The sequence below is a fragment of the Amia ocellicauda genome, chromosome 14 (assembly GCF_036373705.1).
Source record: "Amia ocellicauda isolate fAmiCal2 chromosome 14, fAmiCal2.hap1, whole genome shotgun sequence".
NCBI lineage: Eukaryota > Metazoa > Chordata > Actinopteri > Amiiformes > Amiidae > Amia > Amia ocellicauda.
The window spans coordinates 838,749-851,658 of NC_089863.1; the positions used below are offsets into that span (position 1 = coordinate 838,749).

Consider the following 12,910-nt stretch of genomic DNA (forward strand, 5'->3'; position numbering starts at 1 on the left):
CATGTTATCTTTAATTTGTATTTTATTCAATAGAGAAAATAGTGTCGGAAATAACGAATTGGTATTAAAACGGTGTAAAACCCTTGATGAATAAACCCCGGTGTTCAGTAACATTAAAAAGACAACTATACTGAAAGTAGTAAATACGAAAGACACTGGAACACAGTAACCTTAATAGTTGGTTTAACTAAAGAAAAAGACTCCCTTCTACAGTTTGTGTCAACATTATATATTTTTCAGTATATAATAATAATAATAATAATAATAATAATAATAATAATGGGTAAATTGCATTGAACTTAGCGCGGAGCTGCTTACTAACCACGGGATCATCTCCAGTTATTGCGCTTTCAGTTCGTTGCAATTGACCAATTAATCCTAATAAATTATGCATACTCATTTAAATGTACACTGATTAAATGATCCCGGAGATTGGTAGTTCCTCCGTGTTTACCACTTTTCAGTTGTACAGCTTACATTCAACTTTTTGGGTGTCTTCTGTGTATTTAGCAAAAAATCCCAAACAGCAGATGTTTTTCGAGACATTTGTTTCGTTTTTCGTTTGCACGATGGCAGATAAAGAAACAATAATGCAGAATAACACAGTGGTCCACATGCATGCTGATAGATGGGGATAGTACTCTTTAAGAAGAACAAAATAGTTAAATTATAAGTGTAATCGTACATTTTCAAAATACATTATTTAAATTGAATCTGGTCCAATACCTGCTGACACAACGGTTTTTAACTTTTTTTATGTAGATAGACTACGAGTGACATGTGAAGTCAATGGCTGTATTTGAAACCGCATACTACCCATACTATACATACTACATACCAGCATGTCAGTAATGTACGAGTAGTATGGGTAGTATGCGGTTTCAAATACAGCCCATTTCTATCAACAAGAGGAAAAACATGATGTGATTGTCAGTAACAAACATTCAAAACCTCCGAAGCTCTGGACCTTCCAAGACAGGCCTAATTATTATATATTTTTGAACAAAAAATGTATTCCTATTTTAAACGCATTTAAAAATATATGTTTGCGGCCCACCTGCAGTACAGGTTAGGAATCACTGGCCTAGGCTAATAAAACGACCAAAAATGAACTGTTACAAATTGCAGCAATTTATGCTAAAAACTGACGGAAAGCTGGCAACCTACACATTTCTCACCTTGACCTTCTTCCTCGGGTATGGATCAATTTTCTGTTCTGATCTCAACAAGTCTGGGCAAATTACTGAGTAGGCACCAATCAGAGGCAGCATTTTTAAACTACAAAATACAAAACACTATTTTGATACAAAATATGAAGCCATTTTCATCAACCCTATCAAATACAAATGACAAAATCCTATTTTGTATTTCAAATATGTATTTTAAATACATGTATCATACATACTGCCCATCCCTGGATACAATAGTTTAATGGTAGTGCAGTATGAAAAACAGTTAGTGTTTGACCACTAGCTGCACTCACCGCATCACGGAAACACAATCAGACAATTTGATGCCCCGACGCACCGACACGCAGCCCCCATTAGTCACTGAAGCCCCGCCCACTGCTGTGACAGGCTGGCTGACCAGAGGGGCGGGGCTGGATTTGTGCGTTAGCTATACACTCACCTAAAGGATTATTAGGAACACCATACTAATACTGTGTTTGACCCCCTTTCACCTTCAGAACTGCCTTAATTCTACGTGGCATTGATTCAACAAGGTGCTGAAAGCATTCTTTAGAAATGTTGGCCCATATTGATAGGATAGCATCTTGCAGTTGATGGAGATTTGTGGGATGCACATCCAGGGCACGAAGCTCCCGTTCCACCACATCCCAAAGATGCTCTATTGGGTTGAGATTGGTGACTGTGGGGGCCAGTTTAGTACAGTGAACTCATTGTCATGTTCAAGAAACCAATTTGAAATGATTCGACCTTTGTGACATGGTGCATTATCCTGCTGGAAGTAGCCATCAGAGGATGGGTACATGGTGGTCATAAAGGGATGGACATGGTCAGAAACAATGCTCAGGTAGGCCGTGGCATTTAAACGATGCCCAATTGGCACTAAGGGGCCTAAAGTGTGCCAAGAAAACATCCCCCACACCATTACACCACCACCACCAGCCTGCACAGTGGTAACAAGGCATGATGGATCCATGTTCTCATTCTGTTTACGCCAAATTCTGACTCTACCATCTGAATGTCTCAACAGAAATCGAGACTCATCAGACCAGGCAACATTTTTCCAGTCTTCAACTGTCCAATTTTGGTGAGCTTGTGCAAATTGTAGCCTCTTTTTCCTATTTGTAGTGGAGATGAGTGGTACCCGGTGGGGTCTTCTGCTGTTGTAGCCCATCCGCCTCAAGGTTGTACGTGTTGTGGCTTCACAAATGCTTTGCTGCATACCTCGGTTGTAACGAGTGGTTATTTCAGTCAAAGTTGCTCTTCTATCAGCTTGAATCAGTCGGCCCATTCTCCTCTGACCTCTAGCATCAACAAGGCATTTTCGCCCACAGGACTGCCGCATACTGGATGTTTTTCCCTTTTCACACCATTCTTTGTAAACCCTAGAAATGGTTGTGCGTGAAAATCCCAGTAACTGAGCAGATTGTGAAATACTCAGACCGGCCCGTCTGGCACCAACAACCATGCCACGCTCAAAATTGCTTAAATCACCTTTCTTTCCCATTCAGACATTCAGTTTGGAGTTCAGGAGATTGTCTTGACCAGGACCACACCCCTAAATGCATTGAAGCAACTGCCATGTGATTGGTTGGTTAGATAATTGCATTAATGAGAAATTGAACAGGTGTTCCTAATAATCCTTTAGGTGAGTGTATATTTAACTCCACATTTAAAATGTATGTTTGGCATTTATATTTAAATCTAACATTTATATTTAACTTTTACATTTATAAATGTAAATGTTAAATATATTTAACATTTATATTTAGACTAAATATTAATTTCAAAGTTAAATGTTTAGTTTGCAAAGCCCATATTTAGGATTTAGCTACATATTTAATCAAACGATAAATATTTATTTGTCAAAAACGGAGATTTAGAATTGATTTAAGTTATTAAATATTAAGTATTTATTTTAAAAAATGAGATCGGCTTAAGTATTTAATCTGGAAAAAAATAAAATAAATTAAAAGTGTGCGCTGTTTTACATTTGGCGCCATATACTAGGGTTGTATGGATGAAAATCAACACATACTGTTAATGACATGTTACAGAAACTACACACACACACACACACACACATTGCCATATTGCATCCTGTATGTGCAGATTGTCTTGCTATAGTTGACTAGAGACCTAACACCAGAAACACCATAGCAGCTTTTTCAATTGAAAAGAAAACGTCTCTGCAATGTGCTATGTTAATATTTGAATTAAATACATATACGGTGTTTCAGGTGTAAACTCCTCAAACTTAAGCTATAAATACTTACTTCTCCAACCGCCGACCCGCAGTTAATGCAGCAGGCTATACTGAATATTATAGAGCCGCCAATGTTCTCTTGCCTTTTCCTGCTCCCTTCACTGCTTTCCTTTTTTCTTTCTATCAATTAACATTCCACCTCACCCTTGTGCACTTCTGCTCCTGTCCTTTGTTCTTATTGGTCCTGCTCCTGTCCTCCTAGTTCCTGCTTTCCTTTATAAACCCCTCACTGCCCTCACTCTGGCCAAAGTGTTGTCAGCTCTACCTGCATCACCAAGCCGTGTGCTCCTGGTTCCGTGTGCTCCTGGTTCCGTGTGCTCCTGGTTCCGTGTGCTCCTGGTTCCGTACCTTTTGTCTGCTCATTGCAGTAGCTCTGCACTTGGGTCCTTTCTCTATCAGCTTAATGGTCCTCTCACGAGGTAACCGTGATAATAAGCATAACTGCTTTGCTTGTCTTACTGGGTCTGTGTCTTTATTTACTTAAAAGATAATTAGAAAGCTAATGAAATTACAATAGATTGTTTGGTATATATAAAGGAGTGGTAGAAATGTTGGGAAGCTAATAATGCATGAGTGTTGATTTAAAACTTTCTGGATGGTCATGGATGTACACTTTAAAACGGTTGATTTTAACACCCTACAGTGCTGGTTACACAACAATGTAAAGTGTTATTGTTTTGATTTATTGACACTTTCAAAGTGATGATTTCCAACACCAGAAGTGTTGGGATCCCAACAATGCTTGGGTGTTAATTTTCTCAACACTTTTCAAAGTGTTAATTTATACTTTTTTGGATGGTCGTGCATGTACACTTTGATAGAGTTGATTTTAACACCTACAGTGTTAAAGTTGCTAATGATGTTTTGCTGTGCAGAATGTGTATACAGACGAACAGGGAATCTGCCAGCAATCAACTAAACAATTAACTAACAGTCAGGAACACTAGCGCTCTATCTATCTATCTATCTATCTATCTATCTATCTATCTATATATATATATTTATTTATTGGAGCAAACGGGTAAAATCCTATTGGCTAATAACCAGGAAGAGCTGATTCAAGGTTTCACACAATAACAAGCGCTGAGTGCAACAAAGCTCCGTAACAATACATAAAATAACAAAACAAAAAACATCATAATGAGATAATAAAAATTATCCTAGTGGTCCATTCAAACGTGTCTGGCAGTCTGGGTTTGGCCTGTGGTCCGCCTGTTGACTACCCCTGCTGTACAGGGAACACACGCGCACCCACACTATTGTGTGAACTGTAATGCTTTAATGCTCAGCTAATAAAAGCATGATGTTCTTCATTGATGTGAAATCAGTCCTCTTATTTCTGTGTTAACATTGGCCATCTGGGTTTATAGTTTGCAAACACTTTAAGTAGGCTAACTTCGCTTTATAACCTTTGTTAACTAGCTACTGTACAAACAGTATAAAATGCAAGCTCATTACCGTGGGCTCAATACAATAGGTGCAATGGACGTGAGTTAAGCTCTCTGCACAGGGTTTGCACAGGGCTGATATTATTGCGTTCTACATTAACAAGTAGGTTTCTGTTCGGGACACAAGATTAGCCTACAGGACCAACACTATAGCAGCTCTATACAGTGCACCTTCACTTCGATACTTCGGAAGTATCCTTTAAAGCGTTTACAGTCAATAGTGTTATCATATGTATTGTTTTTACATTCGGAATAATCGTATTTCCAGGAGCGTCTGATTTGCGGGTCTGCATCAATACTTACACTTGAACACAGCGCAGAGAACAGCTGACCAATGGCAGCGCTTCAGTCCTGTGTGGGCGTGGCTTTCCCAGAACTGCGGTGCAATTCAAAGTAATGCGTAGTTGCAGTAGGATGCGTTAAAAACGGATATAAGCCTCATATTAATATTATTATTATTTGAAATATGATAGTGTTCTTAGAAAACTGAAATAATATACCTATTTATTCTTAATCGTCAGAGAAGGAGATCCGCTTTGAATGGATTTTGCCGCTGCGGCAGCACTACACCCCTGCTCAGGACCTAATGAGGCAGATTTTGTGAAGAGATCATTTCACAGCATTAATGTACATGTGCTTATGACGTTAATGACAATTTTAATGACAATTAGGCCTATACAATATCAGACTCTGGATAATACTGTACATCCTCCATGACTTGACCTCAGTTATTCCCATATGATCTGTGACTCCAACCTGACTAATTTCAAATATTAAAGCCAAGTGCCCAGGCTCTGGGCACGACTCAAGAATATTCAGAAACTCTACATTGTGCCAGATATTCGCGGAAGGTGTAGGAAATAATTAGGGCTGACCCCTGAAAGTCGACGAGTCGAATCATCAGTCGGAGACCCCTCAGTCGACTGAGATTCTTCAAGTCGAACAGTCGTTTTGTTTTGTTTTTGTCAGTCAAATCAAAAGTATTGTATTTCAAAAATTACGCATGATCCTTACAAAGATGTCGTTTTCGTCAAAATAGGTGCTTTAGTTTTCTTCTGGGCAGCCCCCCTTACGCCAGCACAGCTGGTCACGTTTGTTTTGCATTCTGCAGATCTGCGTCACAATAACTGGACCACTTTGTTTACAAGGTTTCGAGTTGCATTTCAGTGACACACATTATACATTTATAATATATATATAATATAAAGCAATACGCAAACGTGTATCAGCACTTAATCAGCTTTGTATTTTAGTTTTAAATAATTTTATCGTGTGGAATTGATGTTTTGGCTTAAATCTGAATTCATTTTCATTGTTTATCAGATCAGAATAAATATGTTTTCGATTATTATTGAATTGAACACGTGTGAATAAAACCGCAGTATATTAAACTCTTTACAGGTACAGTACTCTGAATTGAAACTAGTTTTGACACTTTTGACCCGCAGCAGTGCTGTGATGGGTTCAGCCGTGTGGCGCAGCTCTCTGCACTGGCATCCCTGTGTCAACACACTGACTCGGGCAAAAACAAACACAAACTGACCGGCGCGCCTCTTATTTTCACGCTCATAACTGCCAAGTCCCAACCGATTTTTCAAAAACAACTACAGATATGTAATATAGACAAGCACATGAATATATCATGTAAGTGTCAGCTATGAGCTGATTGATTTATCTTTTTTAAGCATGAGGTAAAGGGAATAAATGTGTTTTTTATTTATTTATATTGGGCCGTTTCTATAGCGCATTCAGACCCATATTGGTTAAACCCTCTACTTTAAATTGATATGCAGTTTATTTGTCAAATCATACTTCTAGTAATGGGACTTTTCCTTTAAATGAGGGGTGCGATTGAAATGTTCGGTGCCGCCTGGCGGAAAAAATGGCTACTGCAGACACGTTTAAATTAAATCTGTTCAGTAGTAATTTTTTTGACACAGACATTGAGTATATTGATGTATCTGTCATGTATGATTGATTCAATCTTTATTTTAAACGGTTATTGGTTTACTCATTTACATGTTGTTTTTAATGTTTACTGTGAAATAAAACATTTTGGTTAGGTGGATTTAAAAAAAAATACATGTATGCTGTCTGTCACATTATTCTGACAATTTTTCCATATGGTAGCCCGACTTTGTCGGCAATACAAATAGACCGCAATTCAAATCTTGCATCATATGCAGCCTCTTCTATTGATTTTTAAATGCAAAAAAAATATATTCCCATGACTCTGTTGCATTTGCTAATGTTAATGTTGTCGAAATCATCACTGAAACTCATGCCAACGGATTTTCTGATTGCCAGATAGATTATTATACTTAAAAGAAAAAGGAATGAATAGTTGAATAGAACAGTCAGGTACGGCCCTAGAAATAATCTTATTTATCAGAAATCATTGCTTAAATATCTGTTTTATGAAGTGATCTAATACTGTCATAGGTCAATATGATGGGATAATTTGCTCTTAATTTGTCTGAACAAACCATTTATATCAGAAGTATTTACAAGTTCCACAGACAGACACAGGACAGTACAGGTGAGAGGCAGCCATCTTGTTGTGCTCCTAGTTTCAGACCAGTCTTAGCATTGTCTGTAGTTTGCCTCAATTGAAGTCAATTCAGTTCAGCTGCTGAGTTGGTGAAGGTAAATAGGTTGAAGAAAAGGTGATTTAGTCAAGGACTAGCAGGATTTCAGTTAAGTGATTTGTGCCAAGTGGAGCCAGTTGGAGCCAGTTAGGTATGAATGTTGGGCAGGCAGACAAAAGGGAACATAAGTAAGAGGAGGCCATTCGCCCCATTGTGCTCGTTTGGTGTTCATTAATATCTAAGTGATCCAAGGATCCTATCCAGACTATTTTTAAATCTTCCCAAACTTTCAGCTTCAACCACATCGCTGGGGAGTTTGTTCAGATTGTGACGCCTCTCTGTGTGAAGAAGTGTCTCCTGTTTTCTGTTTTGAATGCCTTGAAGCCCAATTTCCATTTGTGTCCCCGGGTGCGTGTGTCCCTGCTGATCTGGAAAAGCTCCTTTGGTTTAATGTGGTCGATGCCTTTCATGATTGTGAAGACTTGGATCAAGTCCCCACGTAGTCTCCTCTGTTCCAGGGTGAAAAGGTTCAGTTCCTCAGTCTCTCAGTAGGACATTCCCTTTCTAATCTATATTAATGATCTGGACTCTGGGATAGTTAGCAAACTTGTCAAATTTGCAGATGATACTAAAATAGGTGGCTCAGCAGATACAATCTTGGCAGCACAGGCTAATCAAAGGGACTTAGATAATATTCAGCTGTGGGCGACACCTGGCAGATGAAATTCAATGTGGACAAGTGCAAGGTAATACATGCAGGTAACAAAAATGTCCACTATAATTACACTATGGGAGGTACAGATCTAGATGAAGTAACGCATGAGAAAGACCTAGGAGTCTATGTGGACTCCTCACTTTCTCCATCCAAACAATGTGGGGAAGCAATAAAAAAGGCAAACACAATGCTAAGGTATATTGTCAAAAGTGTAGAATTGAGAACAAGGGCAGTGATGTTCAGACTGTACAATGCACTAGTTAGAGCTCATCTGGATACTGTGGACAGTTCTGGGCTCCACACTTCAAGAAAGATATCGCTGCTCTAGAGGCAGTTCAGAGGAGAGCAACCAGACTTATTCCAGGTCTGAAGGGAATGTCCTACTGAGAGACTGAGGACCTGAACCTTTTCACCCTGGAACAGAGGAGACTAAGTGGGGACTTGATCCAAGTCTTCACAATCATGAAAGGCATCGACCACATCAAACCAGAGGAGCTTTTCCAGATCAGCAGGGACACACGGACCCGGGGACACAAATGGAAATTGGGCATTCAAGGCATTCAAGACAGAAAACAGGAGACACTTCTTTACACAGAGAGGCGTCACAATCTGGAATAAACTCCCCAACGATGTGGTTGAAGCTGAAAGTTTGGGAACATTTAAAAATAGTCTGGATAGGATCCTTGGATCACTTAGATATTAATGAACACCAAACGAGCACGATGGGTTGAATGGCCTCCTCTCATTTCTAAACTTTCTTATGTTCTTAATTAAGCACTTAATTAAGCTCCAATAAATCAGACAGAAACATGGCAGCCCATCCAGAGAAGCATGAAACCCTGTGCTGGCTGTTCCTGTCCTTGCTGCTGAACACTGCAGATCTTTCAAAAGCCTGCTTATTTGAGGGGGGCTCACTCCTTGTCAGGCTTTCTTGTTCCCTGTGTGAATAAACTGTGTTGTTTCTCTCTGACAGGGGAGGGAGGCCAGGCTGCTTCCCATGAGGCACAGCGACTCCCAGAACTGAGGATTGTGCTGCTGGGGTGGAGATGGACTGGGAAGAGTTCATCAGGAAATACCATCCTGGGCAGAGAGGCATTTAGCACTTGGGGAAGGGGGGGGACAGTGACTGAGCAGTGTGAGAGGAGACAGAGTGAAGTGGCCGGGAGGCAGGTCACTGTGGTCGACACACCAGGTTGGATAATGTGGGATTCTCTACAGTACACTACAGAGGAGGATAAAGAGGAGATTGTGTGCAGTGTGTCTCTGTGCCCCCCGGGACCCCACGCCCTCCTCCTGGCCATTCCTGTGGAGAAGTACTTATTCTGTGAGACAGTCAGGAGATCAGTGCAGGAACACCTGGAGCTCCTCAGTGAGAGAGTCTGGAGACACACTATAGTGCTGTTCACTGGGGGGGACAGACTGGGAGACACAACCATTGAGCAGCACATTGAGAGAGAGCAGGAGGGGCTCCAGTGGCTTGTGGAGAAATGTGGGAACAGGTATCATGTTCTCAACAACAGCAACAGGGGCGACGGCACTCAGGTCACAGAGCTGCTGGACAAGATAGAGGAGATGGTGGCACAGAACAGGGGGGGGCACTATGATATTAAAAAGGTTTTATGGGAGGTGGAGGAGGAGAGGAGAGCTCTGGAGGAGATCAGGACACAGATGCTGATGGAGCTGCAGAAACAGAGAGAGACACCCAGAGAGCTGCCCACAGGTGAATCACTCACATCTGCACTGGCAGTCAAACCCCATTCAGCACCAGTAACTCATCTGAATAATAGTACACACATGCCCAATAGAGTCCTGAGACCCAGATACAATATGAGTCTATTTATTATGTTTAAATATGTGTAGTGTATTATAAATATAGTGCAAATATATATGAGAAATAGAGCATAACTATATTGTAAACATATGTCTTCCATATGTGATGTGAGGACCGGGGCTGCACAGACACAGAGAGCAGGGGGGGGGGGGGCACTGCACTGGGGGTCTAACCCATGAGCTGAACAGCACACCCCCATATCACACTACCAGCTCTGCTGGGGCTCCTTACCAAGGGCAGCTCCTCTCAGGGGAGAGTCTGAGTCTGAGTCTGAGAGGAGGAATGAGCTGTGTTGTTTCTCTCTGACAGGGGAGGGAGGCCAGACTGCTTCCCCTGAGACACAGCGTCTCTCAGAGCTGAGGATTGTGCTGCTGGGGAGGAGAGAGGCTGGGAAGAGTTCATCAGGAAACACCATCCTGGGCAGAGAGGCGTTTCAGACTGGAGATCTGACTGAGACAGTGACTGAGCAGAGTGAGAAGAGCCAGGGTGAAGTGGCCGGGAGGCAGGTCACTGTGGTTGACACACCAGGCTGGGAAATATGGTATTCTCCAGAGTGTGTTAAACAGGAGATTGTGCGCAGTGTGTCTCTGTGCCCCCCGGGACCCCACGCTCTCCTCCTGCTCATTCCTGTGTGGAGGAGTTCATTAACAGAGAGAGAGAGGAGATCAGTGCAGGAACACCTGGAGCTCCTCAGTGAGAGAGTCTGGAGACACACTATAGTGCTGTTCACCTGGGGGGATGGACTGAGAGACACAACCAATGAGCAGCTCATTGAGAGACGAGGGGAGGAGCTCCAGCGGCTGGTGGAGAAATGTGGGAACAGGTATCATGTTCTCAACAACAGCAAAAGGGGCGACGGCACTCAGGTCACAGAGCTGCTAGACAAGATAGAGCAGATGGTGGCACAGAACAGAGGAGATGTGTTTGTCAGTGAGAAGAGTCTGCAGAAGGTGAAGAGAAGAGAGAGACGACTGAAAGAGCTGAAACAGAGGATGGAGGAGGAGGGGAGCAGGAGAGATGAGAAGCTGGAGGAGAAGATGAGAAAAACCCTGAAGGAAGAGGAGCTGGAGAAAGAGACAGAGTAATCCTCCATTCAGTGAGTATTACAGCTGTGTTTCTTAGTCTCTCCTCTCACTGGCTCTCCTGTCTCTCCACTCACAGCAGTGCAGAGCTGAGCCCCTCGCTGTGCTGTGCTGTCCAGTGTCAGTGGTGTCCAGACAGTGTCTCAGTGCTGTTGTGTTGTGTTGCAGTGAGTGGAGGAGCAGCTGCAGAGGGAAGCCCAGAGACCAGACTCCTCTGACTCCAGCAGCTCGGAGGAGAGAGATGTGTGGAGTTCTGGAGAGAGTTCTTGAGTGAGTTCTGGAATCTTGTAATTTTCATTTTGATACAATACATCTAAAGGTCTATTCACACCGGACGCGACACGATTTGTCGTGTGGCAAAGTGATTTTGTTGCCGTGACATAGCCTTTCACACTGGTAGCGACAAATGCACACCAAGTCTTCTGAGGAACATGAAGTAATGTTAATGTTGACTATATGTTTAAGGTAAATTCATGTTATTCAGAATATCATATAGGCAACATATTTATAAGCTATATTTGCACAGGGCCGGCGCCACAGGGGGGCACCGGTGGGCAATGCTCATCCAAAGTGAAGCAGGTGCCTCCCAGTTTGATTATTCTTTGCTCTAATTATCAATGAATATGCCAAATTAATGTATTGAACATTTAGGGTCAAGTGCACTGAGATGAAAGCAGCGCACTAACTGGGGTTGTCCTGTGGTTCCGTACTAACTCTGGAAGCTTGTTGCAATTGACCCTTGATGACTATATGATATAGATGTTCATGATACACAGACTCCTGTTTGACCAATTTAGCCAATTGTTTTCTGAGAATCTTCTGAATCTGCAGATTCTGGCCAGAATTGTGAAAGTCTGCAACTTGTGAATGCACCCATAGAAAACAGTACGAATTATTGCCTGTGACCACGACCACGTCTTCGCCTTGCCCTTGATTGCCCTGTCCTGCCGGTATCTGACCCACGCCTGTCTGACCACCTCTACCCCGCACCGCAACTGGGTCCCCTGTTCCCATCCCATACGTTACAGCTGTCACGTTTAGTAGAGAAAATAGTTATCAATAATAGCCTGTAATATTTTTCCGTGTAGTATAATTTGCACTAGTAAATAATTGCACCAAAGGAAATCGGTTTATTTATAAGAGTATGATTCTTATGTTTAGTTTTGAATAGTCAGTTGAATGTAAGCATTATATGTGCATTCCTTACTTTACGGTAACTTTGTGTACATGTGAACCTGTGTATTGACTTTGTGGAGTCTGCTCACTGTATAAGTACTTAATTTTGCTCAGATGTTATATTTTCATGCCATAATAATAATAATAATAATAATAATAATAATAATAATAATAATAATAATAATAATAATAATATATATATTTATTTTATTTTTTATTTTTTGAAGCGGTAAAAAGCTGTAGTAATGGTGCTGTGGCACTCAGTGGACCTTGCCCCAGAGCATTCATGCTGCTGCTGGCCGGCCCTGTATGGGCATATAAAGTAATATGTAAATGTTTATTGCATATTTTTTTAAGAAAAACCTTTTAATAAGCATATGAAGGAAATACAGTGTTTTAAAGGGTAAACACTGCATAACAGGACATTCCTCCAGTGTGCATGGTTCCCCTGTCAATACATGAATACATGATGGTTACTAAAACTGCTAGAAAATACATCAAATAAATAAATAAAACAAGTAATTGTAGTGCAGCTAAGTAAAATGCTACCGCTGGTTCTGATCTAGTGCACACAGAGAAGCTACCATATTATTAATGCAAGTTAAAAGTAACGTAAC

The 12,910-nt window shown here is 41.3% G+C and overlaps 1 protein-coding gene across 1 annotated transcript; it reads left to right on the forward strand.

The window, feature by feature from the left end:
- Window positions 1-9,326: 9,326 nt before the first annotated feature.
- On the forward strand, window positions 9,327-12,415 carry LOC136768192 (GTPase IMAP family member 4-like). The gene is made up of 3 exons (XM_066722269.1): window positions 9,327-9,924; window positions 10,345-11,131; window positions 11,286-12,415. The coding sequence occupies exons 1-2, from the start codon at window positions 9,405-9,407 to the stop codon at window positions 11,118-11,120; spliced, it is 1,296 nt and encodes a 431-aa protein (XP_066578366.1). The 5' UTR covers window positions 9,327-9,404; the 3' UTR covers window positions 11,121-11,131; window positions 11,286-12,415.
- The last annotated feature ends 495 nt before the right edge of the window (window positions 12,416-12,910 follow it).

Bases quoted from the DNA above. Each gene is read 5' to 3' on its own strand.
- LOC136768192 (XM_066722269.1), top strand. From the start codon at position 9,405: ATGTGGGATTCTCTACAGTACACTACAGAGGAGGATAAAGAGGAGATT. The intron at 9,925-10,344 runs GTGAATCACTCA...TCTCTCTGACAG, and splicing joins ACCCAGAGAGCTGCCCACAG to GGGAGGGAGGCCAGACTGCT.